The sequence below is a fragment of the Coregonus clupeaformis genome, chromosome 20, assembly GCF_020615455.1.
Source record: "Coregonus clupeaformis isolate EN_2021a chromosome 20, ASM2061545v1, whole genome shotgun sequence".
Classification (NCBI taxonomy): domain Eukaryota; kingdom Metazoa; phylum Chordata; class Actinopteri; order Salmoniformes; family Salmonidae; genus Coregonus; species Coregonus clupeaformis.
In genome coordinates this window covers 974,640-998,383 of record NC_059211.1, presented here as the reverse complement: position 1 = coordinate 998,383, position 23,744 = coordinate 974,640, and the positions used below count along the sequence as shown (strand labels likewise).

The window sequence follows — 23,744 nt, the reverse complement described above, 5'->3', positions numbered from 1 at the left end:
GTATACCATAGTAACATCTGACAAAAATATCTCATAACACTGAAGCAGCGAACTTTGTGAAGAACAATACTCTCAAAACTTTTGACCACGACTGTATGTCTTGTGTGTGTGTGTGTGTGTGTGTGTGTGTGTTAACGTGTTCTCTCCGTTCCCCTCCATTCATCCTCCCCTGTTTCTCCCTCCCCTGTCCCTTGTTGTCCCACACTGTAAAGTATCCACTCTGAAAATCTTTCCCCTTATGAGGAACAGACTGAAGGATAAGGACAAAGTCAAGTCCCTCTTCCGTCGTTCCATGTGTAAGAAACATGATGGAGCGATGTCTAGTGACTACCTCATCTTGGCTGCAACCTGCCTATTTTCTCATCATTAGCAAACTATTAGCCTGGGTCCCAGATCTGTTTGTGCTGTCTTGCCAACTTCTTAGGATTGACAATTCCGTAAGAAGTTGGCAAGACAGCACAAACTGATCTGGGACCCAGGCTAGTGAACTATGCTTTACCTTATTCTTTAGTCTACCATTGTCTTAATGAATGCAGCAGAAATCCTTCTAGACAATACTCTTGGAATTCTGTGTAGAATTCTGCAGAGTGTGCAGCTTGGCAACATTCCTATAATTGAGTTCAGACATAATTTTGCTATATATTGCAATTTTGATAACCATACCCACTCTTTCTCGCCGTTCCCATAAGCATCCGACACAATAGATATTTTCACTCTATTGTTCTCTATTCAGTTCTGTAGAGTTACACAAGAGGTCAGGGGAATACTGCATTGCAGAACACTGGTACTGCATAATGCTCTAGTTTCTCAGGACCAGATTGCTGGAAGGCAGGAAGACTGTGTAGAATCTTCTCTCCTTTGAATGAAAGACAGGAAGGGAAAGAAAGAAATTAAGAAAAATATTAAGAAAATAAAAAATTATAGGACTTCCCCATTACCAGAGGCAACTCAAGTCATCTCTCTCCACCTCCACCCCCAGCCCTGAATGACCTGGACAAACTGGATGACTTGGTGTACCCCTCAACCCTGTCTGAGGACCCTGTGCAGCTAGAGGGGTCAGAGGTCAAGAATGACAGATCCAGGAAGGAGTCTATGACCTCATCCACGAGCGACTCCATCTTGTCCATCATCAACCATCAACACCAGCCCACCACCACTCCATTGGTTTATCTCCCCACCACCACTGCCGCTGCCACTGATAGCACTGAGCTATGTTTGACAGGTAGAGTCATTCCACCAGCCATATTACATCCTCCCATTAGCCATCTTCATGAGCTATCTGCTATGAACACCTTTGCTGTAGTTTTAAGAATCACGCTACAAGGGTACATTTGCTAAGGGGCTTGAGCTACAACGTCTCTATAGGGATGTGTTGCTTCATACATCTGCAATTGAGTTTGTTTGAATGAACACTACCACTTCCCATATGCTTCTCTTGCTTTTAACCTGACCAGTTTGACCGCAACACCGCCTCACTCCTGGAAACCCATACAGCGTTGTCTCATTTTCTGTCCCCTGCCATTTTGTGTTCCACAGACAAGGGTTCTAATGACAGTGCTGTGGCAGCTGGCTTTGATGACGGTGATGAACTACAAAAGCCACGGTGAACAACACCCCACTAACTCATGAATCCCCAAATGGCACCCTATTCCCTACACTGTGCACTACTTTTGACCAGAGCCCTATGTAGAGAATAGGATGTCATTTGGGATGCAGATCATGTATACAGATGAATAAGGAATTAAAATGAAGAATAAATCAATATAACTGTTAACATGGCCTTTTGTTCAAGTTAATCTCTTATTTTGCTCAAAGTAGGCATCAGTCTGAACAACTTGATAATACTGCCCTCTATAGGCAGAAATAATTATAGAAAATGCATTTACTAGCTTGTATTGTAGTCAATGCAATGTTACATAAGAAGTGTTTATAGTACATTGTGAAAATGTATACATTTTCCGGACAGTTGTAACCAAGAGTGTAGCCTGTTGTTAATGTAACCTAAAGGGACTTTCTCCCCATCCACGGTTCCCCCAGGTCTGAATGGCGTGCCGAGCCGTGCCCAGAGCCAGAGCAGCGGAGAGTTCAGCCTCAGCCAAGACAACGAACCCTGGTCCAACGGCAGTAGCCCGGTCCAGCCGCCTCCGTCATCACGCCGCTCCTCTTCTTCCTGCCTCCCGCCTAGCGATACCTCTACCCCCCGACACACACAGCAGAACCCCTCGCCGAACACACACACACAGGAGAACCCCTCGCCAAACACACACACACAGCAGCGATCCACTTCCTTAACACACACCAGCAGCAACAAACACAAGGAGAGGGTAGGAGTAAACAACTCCTCACCTATTGCCATAGCAACCACCCAGGGTTCAGTTCCCTGTAGGGGCAGGGAGGTGGGTAGCACCCAAGACCCCTGGCCCAGAAGGAGTGTCCTCAGGAGGTGCGCCAGTGGCAGCAGAGCCCCCCAGCGCCCCTCCGATGGGAATGTCCCCAAAACAGCTCAGGGGCAGGTTGCCGTACTACCTCGATCTGGATCAGGTCTGAACAAAGCTCCAGAGACCACCACCACCCGAGCCTCAGCCATGTCCCCAATCACGGTGCTCTACGTCCAGGGTAAATCTTCCTCGATTTCTGGGTGTCTCAACTGCTTCTCCTCCCCGTTGGGGAAGGAGGCGCGTCTAAGAGGGCCACGGTCTCCTACCTCTCTACCCCGGGCTAGTAGCGTCATCTCAACAGCCGAGGGTTCCTCTCGACGATCCAGTGTCAACAGCGACTGTAGGGTGATGGTGAAAACAGATCCCTTACCTATCATGGAATCTGATGGGAGCCTGATTCAGGAGACGGACACGGTTAATCCGTATCAGAACAAGCAGAACAATCCAGAAGAACCAGACACTGCTAATCAACCACCACCACCAAGCAAACCCCCCAGAGACCCAGCGATAGCCACCGACCGGCCCAAATCCACTTGCCAGGAATCCCTCTTCGGCGGCACCCCGTTCAACCTAGACTCTGTCTTCTCAGACACTATCTTTAGCGAGTCGGTAGTCACCACCACTACCAGTAACAACAGCAATAATAATGATAAGAACCAGACTTTCCTCTGTCTGAACCCAGATCTGGTGCGTAACGTCAGTTGCCCTCCCCTGAGGCAGGAGTCTACTAACGGCACGGCACTGGGACACATGGAGAATGTACAGAGCCAAAATGGAGGACATGAGGACTGTGAGAGTGATACTGTGGAAATCACTCAGTGCTGATTGCTGATGACAAGCAGTTTGTAGTTGCATGTAAACGGTCCTGTATTGAGTTCTGCAATAGAAACAGGTAGTTGTGAATGTCGGTACCAACCATTACCAACGTAGTACCAACATTGCTTAAAAGAGAAGCAAACATCAGAATGATTTGCTATTGTGTTGATGCAATAGCTGTTCTTCTCCCTATAGGTGCTTTTTAAGTAGTGATGTTTTTGTTTTAGGCACGCAGTCCTAGTCATTATATCGTTGTGTTATACAGTATTATAAGATCTCTGTTTTTGGGATGAGATAATAGACTGTATATAATGATAAGATGAACTGAAAACATACGAAGACACATGCACATACTATACTTGTTTCTCTAATGTACAGATTTGTATATTTAGTCCAAATTAAGATGTAAATAAAAGGTACTTTTAGGGAATAGGTTGTTGTTTTCAAAAAGCACATAGACAATCTTCCTTTATTGTTTGACAAAAGTTTTCAGTATTATGCAGCCTATGTTTTTATTAGTATTTATAAGCCTGCGTTGATTTGTGTTTTTATTTGTGTTCATAGGCTGTCAGTCTACAAATGCTTAAACCCCCTATTCATATGTACTTTTTGTTATCCCCTATACAGTAGGCCTAGTTACACACATTATACCCTTCAACCGAAAAACCATATCAACACTTTGGACGGAGAGCTATCACATACAGACTAGTAGACAACATGTACAGTGACTTGCGAAAGTATTCACTGCCCATGGCATTTTTCCTATTTTGTTGCCTTACAACCTGGAATTAAAATCGAAGCAAAATATTTTTGGGGGTGATTCAAACAAGAAATAAGACAAAAAACTGAACTTGAGCATGCATAACTATTCACCCCCCCACCCAAGTCAATACTTTGTAGAGCCACCTTTTGCAGCAATTACAGCTGCAAGTCTCTTGGGGTATGTCTCTATAAACTTGGCACATCTAGCCACTGGGATTTTTGCCCATTCTTCAAGGCAAAACTGCTCCAGCTCCTTCAAGTTGGATAGGTTCTGCTGGTGTACAGCAATCTTTAAGTCATACCACAGATTCTCAATTGGATTGAGGTCTGGGCTCTGACTAGGCCATTCCAAGACATTTAAATGTTTCCCCTTAAACCACTCAAGTGTTGCTTTAGCAGTATGCTTAGGGTCATTGTCCTGCTGGAAGGTGAACCTCCGTCCCAGTCTCAAATCTCTGGAAGACTGAAACAGATTTCCCTCAAGAATTTCCCTGTATTTAGCGCCATCCATCATTCCTTCAATTCTGACCAGTTTCCCAGTCCCTGCCGATGAAAAGCATCCCCACAGCATGATGCTGCTACCACCATGCTTCACTGTGGGGGATGGTATTCTCGGGGTGATGAGAGGTGTTGGGTTTGCGCCCTCTTCTGTAAAGCCCAGCTGTATGGAGTGTACGGCTTAAGGTGGTCCTATGGACAGATACTCCAATCTCCGCTGTGGAGCTTTGCAGCTCCTTCAGGGTTATCTTTGGTCTCTTTGTTGCCTCTCTGATTAATGCCCTCCTTGCCTGGTCCGTGGGTTTTGGTGGGCGGCCTTCTCTTGGCAGGTTTGTTGTGGTGCCATATTCTTTCCATTTTTTTATAATGGATTTAATGGTGCTCCGTGGGATGTTCAAAGTTTCAGATATTTTTTTATAACCCAACCCTGATCTGTACTTCTCCACAACTTTGTCCCTGACCTGTTTGGAGAGCTCCTTGGTCTTCATGGTGCCGCTTGCTTGGTGGTGCCCTTTGCTTAGTGGTGTTGCAGACTCTGGGGCCTTTCAGAACAGGTGTATATATACTGAGATCATGTGACAGATCATGTGACACTTAGATTGCACACAGGTGGATTATGTGACTCCTGAAGGTAATTGGTTGCACCAGATCTTATTTAGGGGCTTCATAGCAAAGGGGGTAAATACATATGCACGCACCACTTTTCCGTTATTTATTTTTTGAATTTTTTTTAAACAAGTTATTTTTTTCATTTCACTTCACCAATTTTGACTATTTTGTGTATGTCCATTACATGAAATCCAAATAAAAATCAATTTAAATTACAGGTTGTACTGCAACAAAATAGGAAAAACGCCAAGGGGGATGAATACTTTTGCAAGGCACTGTACATTTCCATGTCAGTTTAGAACTCTGGACATTACAGTGAACTTATAATAACAAACAAAATCAGTAAGCATCTGATTAGGAAAAACGCACCTATATGGTTCTTCGGTCATGTGTCATGTCGTGTGTCATATCATGTGTCATGTCATGTGATGTGGGGACTTTGTTTTTGTTTTGTTTTTTTTATTTTTTATTGTCTCTGCTTCATTGTCTCTGCGTCATTGTCTCGGCAAACATCAAATACTGAGATTGTCCTCAGTGAAAATGTCTAAATGTGTAAATAAACCTTGTAAATTAAAATGTGCGCCGGACTTCAGGGAGCCACATATATGTTGAATAAAGCCCTTTATCATTCCTTTAATATATTATGTGTAGTCTGTTTTGATTTCCTATTCTAGAGGTTATAAGCAAGAATGCATGTAATTCTCAAGAAAATGTGATTGATACTGAACTGATTGTATACTCAACAAAAATATAAATGCAACATGCAACAATTTCAAATATTTTACTGAGTTGCAGTTCATATAAGGAAATCAGTCAATTGAAATAATTTCATTAGGCCTTAATCTATGGATTTCACATGACTGGGCAGGGGTACAGCCATGGTGGGCTTTGGAGGGCATAGGCCCACCCACTTGGCAGCCAGACCCACCTACTGGGGAGCCAGGCCCAGCCAATCAGAATGAGTTTTTCCCCACAAAAGGGCTTTATTACAGACAGAACTACTCCTCAGCCCCTGGCGTGGTCTGCGGTTGTGAGGGCAGTTGGACATACTGCCAAATTCTACTGCTAAAATGACGTTGGAGGCAGTTTATGGTAGAGAAATTAACATTCAATTCTCTAGCAACAGCTCTGGTGGAGATTTCTGCAGTCAGCATGCCAATTGCACGCTCCCTCAAAACTTCAGACATCTGTGGCATTGTGTTGTGTGACAAAACTGCTAATTTTAAAGTGGCCTCTTTTAAAGTGGAGGGGTCAGAATGGAAGGGAGAGGCGGAGATTAAGACTATCGGGGTTACTTTGGAAACTATGCTACACGGCAATACAAATGCTTAAAACCCTCACTAAACACTCATTCGGATTAGAAATGCAACATGTATTTACGTGTAGCTGTCCTTGATAGTTGAGTTGATGATGTAGGACTCTGGTTTCCCACCAGAGATCCCAATGTCATTGGTAGAGTTTCTGGTTGTAGTAGTGGTTAGAATAGATACTTCAGATGTACCAGCGGTTGTCTGAGAGGGATTGTCCTCTCCTCTCGTGTCTTTAGTGAAAGTTCTCTAGACGACTATACATGCCAGCTGCAGACTGAAATGATAAGGTCTAGTGCATTGTCTTCTTCACCTCGTGTAGAGGTTATGAGTTTCAGAGTTTCTCAATTTCAAACGTGTGAACTAACGTCTCACGTTTTCTGGTCTTTCTGGTCTTGTAGAAATTCAACCATTTTACAACATTTAGCTCACGCTTCACGTCTGCTGGTCTAAAGAGTTTCAACCATTTTAAGCCTTGGGGGCTTGCTGGTCTGGTACATATTCAACCATTTGCAACGTTTGGCTCACGCTTCACGTCTGCTGGTCTGAGGTGAATTTCGTCACAAGGCTTTTTATGCACTCGGGGTAAAAGGGGCGTTCCATCATGTTTGTGCTCATCTGGGCGTGGCCACTGACTGTGAACAAATCAATATGGAAAACAATCATCTCATCTAGAATGCTAAAATCACATTGTTATCTTCACAAAAGTATTATTATACTTAATCATTCATTTTGTACAACAATTAGATGCAAACCTCATAACTGGGAAGTGTAGCCCCCCAGAGATACATCTATGTTGTTCCACCGTCTTTAATGACATCACAACATAGTAACGAATTTGACATGACTGTTCTTTAAGTCCCCACCAACCATTTCCCACATTCTTTTAAGTAGGAATATTGTTTCATTATCCACTTTTTACATTTACATTTTAGTCATTTAGCAGACTCTCTTATCCAGAGGGACTTACAGTTAGTGAGTGCATGTTGGAGTTTTGGCGGGCAGACTTCCTTTGTTAACAAAGGGGTCCTTTCTCCCAATACATGGCAAGGAAGAGAAAGTCTGCACGGTATTTACGACCGGTCATAAAACTGGCCCCCAGGAAAGGGGGTGTTCAAACCTTTGCCTAGCCGTCATGTTTGATCCTCAACCCATGAGGGCAAGTCATGACAATGCTGTTTAATCTTCTTGATATGCCACACCTGTCAGGTGGATGGTTTATCTTGGCAAAGGAGAAATGCTCACTAACAGGGATGCAAACAAATTTGTGCACAAAATTTGAGAGAAATACGCTTTTTGTGTGTATGGAACATTTCTGGGATTTATTATTTCAGCTCATGAAACATGGGACCAACACTTTACATGTTGCGTTCATATTTTTGTTCAGTGTAGTTACATTGTAACAGAACAATGTCAACAAATGTTTTCAGTTTTTCCACATTGTTACATGTTTCTGAAGGTCACAGTTCAGTGACTCATTGACAAGTACTGAAGTTGAACTGCTAAACCCCTGCATCTATGGTTGAATTCTATGAGATTTTATGATCAATCTAGATGTGTAACATGAGTGACCCTCATTAGAGATGTATTGTGGTTTCAACGAAGATACAAAACACATTCAAATGAAATGCTAAAAAATGTACTGAAGATAGAAATGGATGGGGTGGGGGTATGTGGGTTAGGGATCAGGGTTGGGGTCAATTCATTTTCAATTCAGTCAATTCAGGAAGTAAACTGAAGTTCCAATAGCAAATCAAATTTTCCTCATTGCCTCCTATGAGAAAAAATTTGAATTTGAATTTCAGTTTACTTTTTTGTAGGGGGTAGATCAGCTTTAATATTGCAGATAGATTGTAACTTCCATCAATGTAATTGTCTGCATCACTTCCAATCCCCCATATAACAATAGTTAATAAATGATAACATATTACAGTACAAAAGAGTACATAAGTATTACTGACAGGCTTCTTGTTCTTTCTTGTAAACAATCTCTGTAGAGCTGAGAAGAATCCACACCTTTTTTTATTCTGCTTGGCAACAGCAGTGGATGAAACAATGTGGCCATCAGTGGTAGAGGTAGACATTTTCTCAGCAGACTGCTCCAGGCTTGTAGCACAAGCATCAACTTCATGGACCGAAGCATTGCAACTCTTGGTTGAAACCATAGAAATAGTGATGGTAAGTCTTCTTCTCTTGGTTGAGACACCAGCCACATGGACCTCAGGTTGGTTGGAGGCTCTCAGTGTGGAGTCATCATGCAACACTGGTGGACAGAACCTGATACACGCAGCCTGCAGCAGACTGGATCAGGTCATTCTCCATGATGGCAACACTGGTGGACAGAACCTGAGACACTAGGCCTGCAGCAGACTGGATCAGGTCATTCTCCATGATGGCAACACTGGTGGACAGAACCAGAGATACTAGGCCTGCAGCAGACTGGATCAGGTCATTCTCCATAATGGCAACACTGGTGGACAGAACCTGAGATACTAGGCCTGCAGCAGACTGGATCAGGTCATTCTCCACAATGGAAACACTGGTGAACAGAACCTGAGATACTAGGCCTGCAGCAGACTGGATCAGGTAGTCTTCCTCGATGGAAACACTGGTGGACAGAACCTGAGGAGTCTGCTGGAGTGTCAGTGGCTCCCACTCATCCAGGAAGAAGCTCACGACAGAGGGGAAGCTTCTTTCTTTCAGTCCAGAGCAGAGAGCTGTCGATGACATTCGCGTAGTGGTACTTGTCACCGAGTACCTCTGCAAAGCTCTGACGAATGTTCTGACTCTCTGACTCTGGACTGTCAAGGGCGTTGAGTTGGGTCACCATTGAGAGCCACCCTGAAATAAACACCATCACAGGGTAAACAAAACGGATGTCAGCATTATAAGCAAGGGATGTTCTTCTTCATTCTTCACACTCTTCATGCATCCCAATTACATCTCATTTCTCCTGAAGTGTGCACTCGTTCACTACTTCCCACAAGTCTAAAAACATTGGCTAGTCGGGGCTAGTGAGAGTTTTAACCATATTTAATATACCAGTCATTTCCTTTCAAATCAGGTGAAGGGAAGTGTACAAGTGCACATTTTGGGTGGAAGGAGAGATAATTGCGACATAAAGTATTTTCATTGGCATAAGTAAAGCCATTTGCAGCTGTAAAACCTCATTTTGCACGGTTACATTGTTTGGTAACTAACAACAAACGCCTAAAGCCGTATCTTCTCCTACGTTTTTTAAATGTCCTTTCCACTAAGAATTACACCTTTAATTCATATTTGAATTTAAAGACGGAAATGTATGTTATTGTTCTTACCTGAATTTACTTCGTTGTCCTTAATGGAACAATGTCTGTCTTCAGGGAGGATGAATGAAAAGCTCGGCATAATTCGTTTGTCGATCAAGATCTGAAGATTTCTTGAGAGTTCTGAACATATCTATCTCTTGGGTTCTGGAGTGTTTCGAATCGGAATGGAATTCTAATTCTGTTTACCACACGCTCTGGTCATAAACAAAATGAAAATAATTTTCATTTTTTATTGATTATACAATATCGAGTAAGCTAGTGTCTTTACACCCTAACAATGTTTATGCATCACTACAAAGAGACCGTGCGTAAAAGGGCGGAACAAGCGCACGAAATGAGTGCCCTCAGCCCTACGCTTTTCCTCACCTGGGCAGTGTGCGCGTACCCGCGCCTATAGTCATTTTGTCCTATCTCTCCAGTTCAGTGCTTTGTACACAAACTTGCACATGTGTACAAAGCATTCAGAAAACAACTCATTTTTGACCATATTCGACTATCGAGTGAAATAGAGCCATCAGAAAAGGATGCTATGAATAGAGAATTTAAAGAACTGTACAGGCAGTCTTCTATTACAATAAAAGGCTCTGGCTATAGGCATTCCATGTTGGTTAGACAAACAGAATTACAATTTGATATATTCTTGAGTCCTATTGTCTGTTATTTATCAAACAAAACTAACAATAGTTCACCAATAACAATCAGAAAATAATAGTATTTTAGACAGAGGCGGGCTACTTTATGCCAATGCAATCGTATATGACTGAGGCTGAACACACGTGTAGTAGAGAATTTGTTCAGGTAACATTGTACTATGATATATGCGAACGTTACAGAGGCAGTAGTATGGAGCCAGACAACTCATGCGCAGTGAGTTGTCCACTCACTGCGCATGATGTAACAGAGCATCAATATGATGTAGCTACTCCATCCTAAGGAACTGCGATCTCAGAAAATAGCACATTGTGCAGCTTTTTGAAACGTTGCAGTTATTACCCCAGGCCGGGTGACGTAGTTAATCACGTGACAAAACGCGGAAGTCGGTCAATATTGTTACATTGTTGCAGTCCAGCAGCGATATTGTTCAGAGCTCTGTTGTGACTCTAACTTGCGCAGCTAACTAGTTCAACTGGAGTGGTGGAAACAATTTTATCTTTTAGCGCGGAGAGTGTATCCAGGAGTTGCCAAAATGCTCAATGCACCTGCCGCCGAGAGAAATAAGGAGCCCATCCTTGCTGTGCTCCGTGAGAGTGTGGATACGGCGAAACCGTTGAATGCTCTAGAGATATCGTCTGGTACCGGGCAACATGTCACCCACTTCGCACAGGGTTTACGAAATATTACCTGGCAGCCGTCAGAATTTGACAGACAATCTTTAGCCAGGTGAGTTTAAATTATTCAAAATAGGTTATTATGAATTCATAGTAGGCCTAACTCTTTCTTTAGGCCTACATCAGCAGCTATTGTATTGTTTTTTGTTGATGCTTACAATGAGAACCATCTATTTTGTCCCCGGCACCAGTATAGACGCATACAGAGCGCATCACAACCTGCCCAACGTGAAGCCTGCCATCCACCTCGACGCCTCTCTACCCTGTGAGAACTGGGGTGGGATCCAGCCCGAGTCCTTGGACCTGGTACTCAACATCAACATGATCCATATCTCCCCTATGGCCTGCACTGAGGTAAATACTGGTTAGGCCTACATATTGTCCAGAGAGATGCTCTTTTAAATACAAAGTTAATGGTCCACTAACTGATGATACATAATACTTTTATTGCATACTACTCATTATTACACTACTCATTATCGTGTGATGTTATGTTTTTACTCACAGGGTTTGTTCAAAGGAGCAGGAACCATCCTGAAACCACAAGGAGTACTGCTGACATATGGGGTATATTATAATGGTGTTACAAGCACTGTGTTGACTATATCCTCAACCTGATGTTTGCAGTAAATAAGCATGTAGAAGAAAGCATGTTGGAAGCAATATTGTGTATTTCCCATATTTAGAACTGGAACTCCCTAAAAATATGCCACTTCGATACAGCTACGACTTTTTGTTGCAGGTTAGGAGAACTTACTCGGGCAGGTCAGGAAAATTAACGTAGCAAGTTAGGAGAATTAGGTTAAGGTTAGGAAAAGGATGAGGGAATATACTCTCCTAAACTGCTACTAAAAGTAACTTGTATCAAAGTGGCGTGTTTTTAGGGAGTCCCATTTAGAACTCACTGTGAAAAATTGCCCTCATGAACTTATCTTACGTCTTCTAATATTGTCTCTAGCCCTATGCGTTAAATGGACAGATCACTCCACAAAGCAACATCGACTTTGACCTCAGTCTAAGGTCGAGGTAAGTGAGAACTACAATAATGCCGGAATCTGAATATCTCTGCTTTTGACCTCACATTATTGAAGCAAATAACAACTCACACTGTTGATGTCTTATAGAAATCCAGAGTGGGGCCTAAGGGACGTCACCCTGCTCAGGTCTGTGGCAGAGAAGAGTGGCTTGTTCCTGGAGAAAATGGTAAGAAGCGATACTCCAAATATCAGTCATTTAGGATCTTCATAATGTGTGAATGAAACCCAATGCTCTGCATAAGTAACACAAACATGTTAAATGAACTGTGTTTGACCAAATGTATTATAATAGTAAAAGATGCAACATTGAAATATACATTACCCATTTCTTACCTCAAAATGGGTGAAATACTTTGTGATGCCTGCTTATAACCACTTTCTCTCCTCGTAACGTTAGGTTGACATGCCAGCTAACAACAAGTGCCTTCTGTTCCGGAAGGAGAGTCTGGTGTGAAGTCTTCTGCTGGCTCTGGGGTTCCATTCCAACATCACAAATGTACCATCCCGCTCCTGTCTGTACAGGGTGTAACATGACCAGTAATGTATATTTAACACTTTGTTGAAAATGAACCTGAACTGATACCTTATTTGAATCAATGCCATTTCCAATCATTCCCTCACCTCCCAACTGCTATCTACACACAGGTGATTTGTTTGGTAACTTCAAAATGTATGGTGCTCACTTTTATTGATTAAAATGAATAGGATTGTTGTAGGAAGGTGCTTTTGCATGACACCCACATCAGAAAAGTGTAGAAAAAAGTATTTCATTTGTTCAATCAACCTGGAGTATTAATTTACTATTAAGAAGTATGCATTGAAGTTATGGGATTTCAAAGAAGGACAAACATTACACTACAGCATAGAATAAACACTAGTAAATAGTACAGCACGTTACATTGAATACAAATTAGCTTACACATGAAACATTACATTTGAATAAATCTATTTGAATAATGGTATTTACATATCTTGATTTGTTTGTGTTATGTACAACATTGGCATTGTTTGGAAAGTCAGTGCTTGATTTTTTTGGCTATGAGAACAGTCAGAAAGAAATGCACTGTAATTTGATTCAGTACATCATGGCACAAACTCCACCCAAGAGTTTCTCACAACCTGTACGGTGCATTCCATTTCAGCAACTGTCATTGTGGGGCTATGCCATTGTATATTAGTCTTGTTATGACAGTCCACGTTGAGGTGTTCAGTCCTAGGGCTCTATTCAATCTGTATTGCTGAAGCGTTACAGATTGCGTGATAGAAATGTAAAGGTAATTTCCTATTGAGCCGACATATGCAGTGTTTACCGTGAATGCAGTCTGCTAATGCGAGAACATTGCCTTTAAATTTCAATCGCACTGTAACGCTGAACTTCCGCGATACGAATTGAATAGAGCCCCTAGTCCCGGAACCTCTGCAGCATCTCACAGGTCCTCTTCTCCAAGACTTCATGAATCCTCTTCAGCCTCTTATCAGAGATGGGTCTGACATAGCTGTCGGGCTGTATCACGGCCATGCCGTCCTGCACCTCCCCCATGACCAATAGGGGGCCCTCCTCCATGGTGATGTTGGGGCAGGGGCAGCTCCAGTCCATCTTAGCCAGGGTCACCTCCAGGTGCTGGGTGTTAAAGAACGCCAAGCCCATCTTCTCGTCGCGGAGGATCTTTTCTAGACTGAACCGGGCGATCCCAGAATCAAGGTCCTCGATCAGTTCCGTCAATCGACCGACGATGGCGAAATCGCTCCGGCACAGGCTCGGGACGATTTTACCTTTGACCCGGCATGTTTTGCAGGCTCGTCGTTTGGACTGCGGGCAGTTGGCCTCGCACTCCTTCTTGGATCGGAAGCGGTTGTCGTTGCCCTGGCAACCGCCGTAAGCGAAGGCCTGGCATTGTTTCAAGAGGGAGTTCCAGGCCCAGTGGGCCTCCCAGCTCTTGCAGGGGCCCTGGACCGCGGGTAAGGAACAGATCCCCATCCCCTCCCTCTGGCAGGATGCCCGGCACTCCTCGTAGGTCTCGAAGCGGTTGCGGCTGTCATCGCAGCCCCCGTTGGAGAAGGCCAGGCAGGTGCCTTGCTCGGCATCATAGTACCAGTCAACGTGGCGCTCGGTGGAGCACTCCCGCCGGTCCACCTCCGCCAGGCAGTCAGCGGGCGAGAACGGTAGCCCCATGGGCATGCCTGCCATCTCGGGTTCCTCGGAGAAGACGTCTTCCTCGGCCCGACGGATGACGGAGAGAGGGTAGTCAGCGCGGAGGACCCCGGCGGCATTTCGGGCAACGCAAGTGTAGATGCCCGTGTCCCACACCTGGGCGTTGTAGACGACTAGCTGGCCGATGTTTGTGATGACCACGTTGCCATACATCCGGTCGGGCCGCATTACCAGGCTCTCGTGGCGCTCACTCTGCTTCTCCCAGGTCACGACAGGCCGTGGGACACCCATCACGTCGCAGTGGAAGCTCACCGTGCCGCCTATGTAGACCGACTGGTGGCTGGGGTTGGAGAAGAGCGTTGGGGGAATGGGGTCCTCCAGGGAGGATGTCAGCGTGGGGTTCGCTGTTGTGTCCTGGGGGAGTGGACTTGTTTGAGGCCCGGATAGATGAAACCGGCAGGTCACCACGGTTAGTGTCACACCCCGTGTACAGGCCTCAGCGTCCATGTAACACTTGTTGAAGTAGGTGAGTCCGTCGGAGGCACAGGTAAAGCTGGGCTCCTTCTCGCAGTGGTCCTGGCACTTGCAGATGGGCTGGCCCTCCCAGATGTCGCAGGTGGCCCCCTGTTGACTGCAGATGAAGCCCTGGCAGGTGGCGATGGAACCCTGGCCCCCGGAGCCCTTCCCTCCTCCGCCCTGGCCATCCGGCTGAGCAGGGGTGCCATCAGAGAAACGGGCGGCCACACAGCTGAAAAGTCCACACACGTTGGTGCAGCACTTCTCAAAGCCAGCACAGTCCTGGGGAATAACAACAGGCATTTACTGAGGCAAAAATGCATAGTATATTTCAATACAACTAATAGCAAGTGGTAGGCCTAATACAATAAATATAAAATATAATGAACTTGTAGTCATACAGTGTAACACATTTCCTTACAATAGTTTAAGTTTGTCATAAACAAATGACAGACAATGGATTGTGGAATTAAATAATGAATAAATATAAATGCCTCACCTGGTCAACTTCACATTCCCGTTCGCAGGTGCTTTGTGCATCAACCCAGAGGTTGGCATTCAGCTTGTTGGGACAAACTCCTGGATGTTCCACTTTGGAACCAGCTAGACTTGCACTCCACGTCTGTTGTGGGAATGTGCAGAGGCAAACCAAAAACACAAGAGAGGACCAACCAACGCGTCCTGATAAGAGTCCTTTTGGGTATGTAAGTGCTTTTGGCTGGTGCTTGTCCACGTTCTTTCCACCTCCAACCCCTCGACGGCTGAGGGATGTTCTATTCATTTTAAAGGAACGTTTCATGAAAGTCATCCATCAACAAGTTCAATAACTTCCGTGCAGCCCCTCAAGAAAATACGTACATTCTGTTCAAATGCAGCCATCCAGTTTGTGCGTAACCAATCTGTGTACAAGTGCCAATTTGTTGCTCGCGGTGCAAGAGAAACCGTTCTCAAATTTCAGATGAATAAACCATTGTCCAACAAAAATATCTCCCTGTGCGCTGGACATTGATTCAACAAGTAGCCTCGAATAAGAGGGAAAAAATAAGATCTGTGGAACCACTCTCTGGTTTAATAAAATCGCAAAACCGTTAGAATTCAACAAGAACTGCACAAAATCATAGGTATTATCTATACTGACTTCCAAGGCGTGCGGAGTCAACTCACTACACAAAGAGATAGAGAGACGCAATATTGGTGTGACTAGAGGTAGGGCAGCCCCTCTGACCGCCCCCATGGTTGTCCAGTGTCTGAAACTTTTATGAAGGAGCACCATGCGCTAAGCAACTGGACAAACATTGTAAAGACATCAAAGGAATCGTGATAGGTCCGTGTTGTCAAGCTGTCCCAACAACCTACGCACCGGGCCAAACATTCCGGTGAGAAATCCATCAACGTTTCATGGGTCCAAACATAATTTATAGAAGTGTTGCTCATATAATGCTCATATAAAATGGGCCATGATTGAGAAGTTTCCTAACAAGAGGTACTTTTTGTTTGCTAGTGAACATCATGCACACTGATAAATAAGTTGAAATAAGTGGCTAATTCCGTTTTTTACGCATTCCACTTTTACGCAATGAGTAGGCTATGGTGTAATTTCATCCAGTTTATCTAGAACATATTCAATGTTGATATTGAATATGTCATGATGAATATAGACAACTTTTTTAATTTGGGATTAATAGACAAGATAGGCTATCTGAATGAGAAATAATCAAACATTTTGAGGAGGCGCGCACAGCAGAACTGGCAAGAAATATGTGCAATTTGACACTGATTGTGCATGCATTTAAACATGTTGTTTACGTTTGGTTGTGTTCAAGTCGAAGTCTAGACGCGTCGGTCAGTCTCCACCCATCATTCACACAAAGCTCAGAGATGCCACGGTCAGGTGGCAAGACGTAAAGCGCCACATTTTCAATGGTGTGCGACTCATCTTTGTCTCGACGCGGCTCAAAGGGCTATGAGAAGCAAACTCCCCTCGCATTCATTGAACGTGACCCTTCAACCTTCGCGTGACTTTTGACCGCCGGCATTCAGAGCCGCCGCGGAGAAGTCCTTGGGTTAGCGGCGAAGAAGCCGCGAGCCAGGGGCAGGGGCTGCCGAGCCTATAACCCGGGGGCGACTAATCAATTCAGAACCCCCACCGTTTTACTTCACTTGAGCATGATACCGACAGCCAAGGGGTCGAAGAGGACAAAGAGAAACAAAAAATTCCCACCGCTCGCGCACCGACCTTGCCTAAGCTTTGAATAGCCAATAATATCACCACAAAATTCAAGCTAGCAATAAAAACAGATTCAAAAAACAGATAAAAGGACACCTTATGGCACAACGGGGACTATGAAGAGGCACAGCCATTTTTATATATATTTGTATTGTAATTTGCACTGTATTATGTAGGTAAGTGGCCTTGCACGAGCCTTGACTTATGCGAGCCAGAACGGCTCATAGGACAGGAGCCATCTCCTGTTTTCTGAAGCATGAGGCAGAAACAGGTGATATGGTATTATGTAGTGTTATGCATTTTATTTGTTGTGTTTTGTTTCCTGTTTGGACGCCAAGAAGAGTAGGTATCCTAATAAATAAATACTAAATATGAGCAAAAATATACAACAAAGTTATTCAGTAATAAATCATTTGAATAAAAAAATACAAGAGTTTAATTAAGGGAAAACCATTGCTTTCCATGGCAACTATTAAGCAACATTTATTTTCAAAAATAACTGTAGCTCAGTTGGTAGAGCATGGCGCTTGCAACGCCAGGGTTGTGGGTTCGATTCCCACGGGGGGCCAGTATGAGAAGAAAAAAAATTATGCACCCACTAACTGTAAGTCGCTCTGGATAAGAGCGTCTGCTAAATGACTAAAATGTAAAATGATCATCATCCTTACAATCAACTCAGCAGCTTATACCACATACAGGTAGTGCTTATAATACCCAGAATAATGATTCTTTTCCTTTCCCTTTTATTTAATAAAAGGGCGTAGAAACAGATAGAAAAATTGCATGCATCTGTTTTCATCTCTTGCAGTGAGCATAGGGAATGTCTCAGTGTAAATACATTCTAAGAATTTTGTCCCTTTATAAAAATATAAGACACCAAAAAAAAAAGAATATTATTTACATTCATAAACAAATGGGTATAAATAAAATTGTGAATATTAACTCTTTTTTTTACTAAGTCTGTGTGAAATGTGCTTTATATGGAGAAATTGAAGTTCACTGGAGTCCAAAGGCAGTAAGTCTCAAGTTAACATAACAACCCCTTAACAAAGTGATTCAGATGAAAGATATTTTAGCCCTGTGCTGCATTCCCCAAAATCCTACTTATACCTCAAGGTAAATCAAGATACCGGTAAAAAGCCAGGCACATATTGGTTACTCACAGGGCAAAGGGCCATGAATGAGCAGACAGACTTGGATCAACACACGATTTCACCATTGGCTCTCTGTGCTCTCCGTTCAGCATTAAAGGTAGCCTCAGCTAAATGACATTGCCACGAGCAGCACCGCACATATGGAGATGATCAAGATGCAAGACTTCGCTCTTACACAGTATCGGTGCCTGTGCACAGGTTCGCTTCACGCTGTTCACAGCCTGGTAGCCACGGGACCAAAACAGCATAGAAGTTGAGCCTCACAGTTCAACACTCTTAGATGTTATGAACGTTTCCCCCCTCTATACGGATTACTTTCTGCATCTACGTCATATTGCTGAGTATACCTTTAAAATGCGAACAGGCAGGGAGAGCAATCTGATATTGCACCCATTATTCTGAAATGAAACCAGTGTAATCTACAATGACCCTTTGCTATAACAGCTTTACCCTATTTACTTTGAATCTATCATATGAGCACAGACCAGACTGGTGTTATATGTTCTGGTGCTAAACAGGACAAGGACACAAGTCAACAGACAGAGCAACACACTAATGACTGAAGATCAACAGATGGATGGGCATCATGGACACATTCAAACGGACACACACAGGAGTAAAAAAATAAAAATAAATTAGCTGCAGTTTCAATATTTTAAGTGTTCTAGTTGTAGGCAAATCCGTGAGAGATTTGGAAAGAATAATCTCTCAATGTGTTTCTGAGCCATATCAAACCAGGGTCATGTTCAGTAGGCAGCAAATGAAAATAAAATAGACAAACAAGAAAGTCCAACCTGAGCTTGTCCAATAAGAAACACTCTAATATTCGGTTTCCGCTGCAAAACGTTTTGAAACGTTTTCCATCGCATGTCCTGATGAACACGACCCAGACATAGGCTATAAGTATTGAAGAGGCGGGACAAAGTCTCTTTGAGAGGCATTATAATACAATCCAAACACAAACTCCCAAAACATTCAAGACGAAGTACGAAAGATGTCAGTGCAAAGAAATCCACTGGAAAACAAGCCGACCGATTAGCATGTATGTACAATAAGTCTTTGCTTAAATATCAATATACCCAGTGAGTCGGTTCATTAAGAAGTGTTCAGAGTCCTCATACTCTCTTGTAGTGTTGACAGTAAGGTGAGTGATGACAACACAGCTTGATGAAGTCCGAGAGGCTGTATAGAGAGAAATAGTCATGTTGTCTTTTTGTAGGCACTAACTCCGCCATGGTTCGTTGGACAAAGCCTATGGAGAAAATGAATGGCGTTTTTGTATAAACACCGAAAATAAAGTCTGTGGTAAACACAGGCTTAGATCTTATATGTTTTGTTCTATGAGATCATCTTCATCAGCTAATGTCACTTTGTGAATTTTGAAGCATTTAGGTACTTAAAAAAAGCACATAAAGGCTTCATAATTCATAAAGGTTATGTTAACTGACTGATATTATCTCATAGAACAAAATGTACTGTATAAGATCTCCTAAGCCTGTGTTAACCTCAGACCTTATTTTCTGTGTTTATCCCAAACCCCTATTTTTTCCCCATAGGGATGACTGAACGAACCAGAAGCAACTCACTTCCGGGTTTTAGGACTTCAAACTGGCGAGCTCTATTGGTCACAGCAGGTGGTAGCTGTGGGTTTAACGGTGACCCACAAGATGGCGCTAGGGGCTCAGAGAGAGTGAACGCCATAGCTGACTCACTCACAGCTCTTACAGTTCCTGTTGTGCATTTATGCATCTCCAAATCGGGGTCCCTGAGCGCCCCATAGAGTGATAGCATTAGGCCCAATGGGAGGCCTCAGAAGTTCCTCCCTCGCCCCTCACTAGGTGATCATACAGTTACTTTTGCTGCTACTACTCTTGGGGGGGCTCTGAGGCGGTTTAAAGGACTTGGAGCGTTTCAGACTGTTTGCCTTATTGCTACTGCCGCTCACGCTGCCGCCCGCCGCATTGGTGGCCATGGAGTAGGAACGTCCATGCATCATGACAGCATTCATGCCGTTGGCCATGGAGAAGGACTTGAGATGGGACTTGATGGCCACGGGGAGAGGCAGCTTGTCGATGAGGTGGACGGGGGTGCATGAGACGATGGCCCGGCAACACAGGTCCTGGAGGCTGAACACTGGTGGGGAGGGGGATGAACAGGGAAGGCCATAGTAATGTTGTATTACATGCGATAACATTATAGCATAGGACTTGACAACATTCTAGTTGTATTACTGGTTTGTTTAGCAGGGGAGACAGCTGTTATTGTGTCAATGATGAGGAGAGCCCAGTGTGCTTCCTCCCATGAAATCAGAACACGGCAAGCGAGATACAACCACCTTTCATTATTCCAAATAGATAAGAGCGTCTGCTAAATGACTAAAATGTAATGTAATATATTCCACATATCAATCAAATCAAATAATTGAAGGGTCGCAAAATCAAATAACAAACAAGCCTAAGTTTCCTCACACCAACTATAACCTTTGACCTTTCCCATTGTTTTACTGTACCCTAAGGCTTCCCAATCCAAGACCCTATAGTGGCTGTAACTTTAGTCTTCCCTGGTCTCCTCACCTCGGTTTGGTCTCCAGAACTTCTCCATGCCGTGCCTCATCAGCACGATGCGCGACAGCTCCGTGAACGACTCGATGACGTTGAAGTTGCACAGCGGGCTGATCTCAAAGAAGGTCATGCCGTTCTTCTCTGCGTAGGCCCGGGCCTGCTCCGTGGGCACCTGCCTCTTAAAGGCCAGGTGGAGCCGGTTGCCTACTAGGATGCGGGGCACCCCCGGGGCATGCTGGGGAAAGAAGAGAGAGAAAGGGTTGGGATAAGCAAGCAATAGGAGGATGATATTGAGTGAAGGGATTGTTTTGGTTAACAACTCCTATCTTGTTTACGATTCCTTCTATCAAATCACACACACACACCCTCTCTCTCGCACACAAACCCTGTCCGAACAGGAAACACAGGGACAATGCTGCTGGCCTTCTCAAGGCAGGAAGGAAACAGGAAGAACAGAATCACCTTTATTCTGCAAATACATTTGCATGTACAGGAATTGTTCTTGGTGAAATAGTGCGGTTACAGAGTCAGACAGACAGAAAATACAAAATATAGAGAGGCAGAATCCATGTACAGTGTGTACACTATGGCCACTGAAGCTAAAAACTACAGACTATATTATTAACACTAAGCTACATTATAACTATACACTGAGTGACATAGACTGACCAGGAGAAAGCTAAGATCCCTTATTGATGTCAGTTGTTAAATCCACTTCAATCAGTGTAGATGAAGGGGAGGAGACAGGTTAAAGAAGGATTGTTAAGCCTTGAGACAATTGAGACTTGGATTGTGTATGTGTGCCATTCAGAGGGTGAATGGTCAAGACAATATTTAAGTGCCTTTGAATGGGGTATGGTAGTAGGTGCCAAGTGCACCGGTTTGAGTGTGTCAAGAACTGCAACGCTGCTGGGATTTTCACACTGCTGGGATTTTCACACTTAACAGTTTCCTGTGTGTTACAAGAATGGTCCACCACCCAAAGGACATCCAGCCAACTTGACACAACTGTGGGAAGCCAACATGGGCCAGCAACATGCGGAAAAAGCTATTCAGGTGGCGAGAGGTTTTGGTCGTGATTGACCTGAACTGTTTGCCAGAGGGGAGTCTTTTGATAACAACAGCAGACCCTCAGACTACAGCCTGTCTGCCTGACAATAGTTCTACATGTCTAGTCATTCTACCACCTACAAACTGCTATGGTGGATTTCATTTGAGCTATTACTGCAGCATGATGAGGCAGATATGCTGTTTAGAATGAGGACTTGAGTCATATCGTCAGATGTGCAGTGTTAATGATCAGTCAGCAAACTAGCTTACCTCATCAATCTCCCGGATCCAGCGGTCAATGCCATCAAACGACCAGCCATTTGTGATATCGTAAACTAGCAGGATTCCCTGTGGGTTGGGGGAGTGGGTGACATGAACAAGCATTACATCTTTAAATCAGTAAACAGTCCACTTGTCCCTGATATAGCCTAGAACCTGAAGCATCTTGAATTAAAGGGTCTAACTCACCTGTGCCCCACGTGAATATGACCTGAAAATTGTGCAGAATCGACCCTGTCCAGACGTATCCCTGTTGAACAAAGAATGACCCTGTTACATTCCATTTAGCTTTCTGTCAATGAGTTTTCTACAAGTATTATACAAGTATTTTCTACATGTACCACAATTCTAACTTGACTCTTCTCCCATCCAGCAGGATCGTGGTAGTCTTGTAGTCAATCCCTGAGAAAACAAACATGATCATATCAGACCGCCAGCCCAACCTTAGATCAATCCCTTGTAGTTTGAGGTTTTCATCTTAAAACAAGCTTGATAGCCTAGGACAGAGAGTATAATTGTAACTGGCCAGTTTGATTCCAGAGTACAACCCACTGACTAGTATGTATTATACTTCATATAATGTATACATTTGATATATTCTAACTAGTTACATACAATCACCACTGCTGTAGGCATAGGGAGACTCTGCTGAACCGTCCCGCAGACTGTCTAGGATCTCTCCTTTCCCCACATCACTGTCTCCAACCAGCAAGAACTTCAGGAGGTAGTCATAACTCTTGACAGGGCTGCCCTGTGTAGCCATCATCCCACGCATTGGTACCAAGTTAAGACCGAGTTTGGAGATCCACTACTGTGCTGGGACTGCGGGTGGGAGAATTTCTGTGTGGAATTCCTTGTCAAACACTAAGGGCTAACGACGTTTTTTACTAGCTAACATTACTGTAGCTAACGTTAGCCACTGGGAAATTGAGGTTACTAGCTAGCAGTGTCGCGCATCACTAGTTACAAAAAATACGAGCGTTGAGCACGAATTATCTCAAATTCCATCGTGTTTTCTTTGACAATCCTTTAGCTATCTAGTTAGCTATCTAGTATGTGAAAGAAAAATACCCCCTGCTAATAGCTAGCTTGCTAACGTTAGCTACCATGTTAGCTAACCTAAACTAATTTACGAAAACAACGTTAATTAGTCTGAGCCATTCTGCCTCTAAAACCAAATGTCCTCTACAAGGTAAACATCTGTTTTTGAAATGTTAATTCAAAACGAAAATGGTACTTCATAAATAAATAACCATGAGTTGCCTTCGAGTACGCGTTAGTAGCTAAGCTATGCAAATAATTACAACCTGGCTTTTGCCTTTGCCAGCATCAACATCCGGTTTGCCGGGCTTCTTCTTCTTCTGTGGATTTTATATGGCGGTTGGCAACCAACTTTAAGGCGCATTACCGCCACCAACTGGACTGGAGTGTGGACCAGAGCCAGTGAAGGTCTAAATCCTACCCAATAATCTCGTCTCCCTAAAGAAACGAAATACATAATTAAATACTACATCCCCTGAAGATTTCCCCAGCAGTTCACTTAATCCTGGCTCTTCAACCCCATTACTCCTCAAATCTAATAACAATCACTCCCTTTCTCTCACATATTTCTGGAACTGAAATAGAACAAGTTCCACTGTCTCCATCTCCTCCTGACAATGATCACACATCCCAGTCTGATGTTTCCCCACCACTTTCAATG

The 23,744-nt window shown here is 43.7% G+C and overlaps 4 protein-coding genes across 7 annotated transcripts in view; 2 read left to right on the top strand and 2 right to left on the bottom strand.

Annotated features, from left to right (window-relative positions):
- LOC121533116 (girdin) overlaps window positions 1-2,134 on the top strand; it is a 33,467-nt gene extending 31,333 nt beyond the window's left edge. For 3 of the 4 annotated variants that reach the window (XM_041838895.2, XM_041838894.2, XM_041838896.2), the window contains 3 exons: window positions 980-1,222; window positions 1,537-1,603; window positions 2,038-2,134. In XM_041838895.2, coding sequence (XP_041694829.2) covers window positions 980-1,222; window positions 1,537-1,603; window positions 2,038-2,128 — 401 coding nt within the window. In that variant the 3' untranslated portion in view covers window positions 2,129-2,134. The remainder of the gene's footprint in view (window positions 1-979; window positions 1,223-1,536; window positions 1,604-2,037) is intronic. The other variant, XM_041838897.2, reaches the window with a different exon arrangement.
- Window positions 2,135-10,689: 8,555 nt separating this feature from the next.
- On the top strand, window positions 10,690-13,065 carry mettl26 (methyltransferase like 26). Its single transcript, XM_041838891.2, has 6 exons — window positions 10,690-11,118; window positions 11,258-11,420; window positions 11,574-11,633; window positions 12,025-12,092; window positions 12,191-12,269; window positions 12,501-13,065. The coding sequence occupies exons 1-6, from the start codon at window positions 10,925-10,927 to the stop codon at window positions 12,555-12,557; spliced, it is 621 nt and encodes a 206-aa protein (XP_041694825.2). The 5' UTR covers window positions 10,690-10,924; the 3' UTR covers window positions 12,558-13,065.
- A 353-nt stretch (window positions 13,066-13,418) lies between these two features.
- wfikkn1 (WAP, follistatin/kazal, immunoglobulin, kunitz and netrin domain containing 1) lies at window positions 13,419-16,318 on the bottom strand. Its single transcript, XM_041838890.2, has 2 exons — window positions 15,271-16,318; window positions 13,419-15,053 (listed from the first exon to the last, which is right to left on the bottom strand). Exons 1-2 carry the CDS (start codon window positions 15,577-15,579, stop codon window positions 13,506-13,508), a joined length of 1,857 nt encoding a protein of 618 aa, XP_041694824.2. The 5' UTR covers window positions 15,580-16,318; the 3' UTR covers window positions 13,419-13,505.
- A 3,287-nt stretch (window positions 16,319-19,605) lies between these two features.
- Window positions 19,606-23,370, bottom strand: LOC121532624 (ras-related protein Rab-40C). The gene is made up of 6 exons (XM_041838414.2): window positions 22,658-23,370; window positions 22,384-22,444; window positions 22,232-22,292; window positions 22,034-22,111; window positions 20,726-20,948; window positions 19,606-20,285 (listed from the first exon to the last, which is right to left on the bottom strand). The coding sequence occupies exons 1-6, from the start codon at window positions 22,815-22,817 to the stop codon at window positions 19,987-19,989; spliced, it is 882 nt and encodes a 293-aa protein (XP_041694348.2). The 5' UTR covers window positions 22,818-23,370; the 3' UTR covers window positions 19,606-19,986.
- Between the last annotated feature and the right edge of the window lie 374 nt (window positions 23,371-23,744).

Coding starts and splice junctions, on each gene's coding strand:
- wfikkn1 (XM_041838890.2), bottom strand. CDS start 15,579: ATGACTTTCATGAAACGTTCCTTTAAAATGAATAGAACATCCCTCAGC. Junction 15,054..15,270: donor GGGAATGTGAAGTTGACCAG/GTGAGGCATTTA, acceptor GTTATTCCCCAG/GACTGTGCTGGCTTTGAGAA.
- LOC121532624 (XM_041838414.2), bottom strand. CDS start 22,817: ATGCGTGGGATGATGGCTACACAGGGCAGCCCTGTCAAGAGTTATGAC. Junction 22,445..22,657: donor TGCCTACAGCAGTGGTGATT/GTATGTAACTAG, acceptor TTGTTTTCTCAG/GGATTGACTACAAGACTACC. Junction 20,286..20,725: donor GTTCTGGAGACCAAACCGAG/GTGAGGAGACCA, acceptor CCTCCCCACCAG/TGTTCAGCCTCCAGGACCTG.
- mettl26 (XM_041838891.2), top strand. CDS start 10,925: ATGCTCAATGCACCTGCCGCCGAGAGAAATAAGGAGCCCATCCTTGCT. Junction 11,119..11,257: donor GACAGACAATCTTTAGCCAG/GTGAGTTTAAAT, acceptor CCCCGGCACCAG/TATAGACGCATACAGAGCGC. Junction 12,093..12,190: donor GACCTCAGTCTAAGGTCGAG/GTAAGTGAGAAC, acceptor GATGTCTTATAG/AAATCCAGAGTGGGGCCTAA.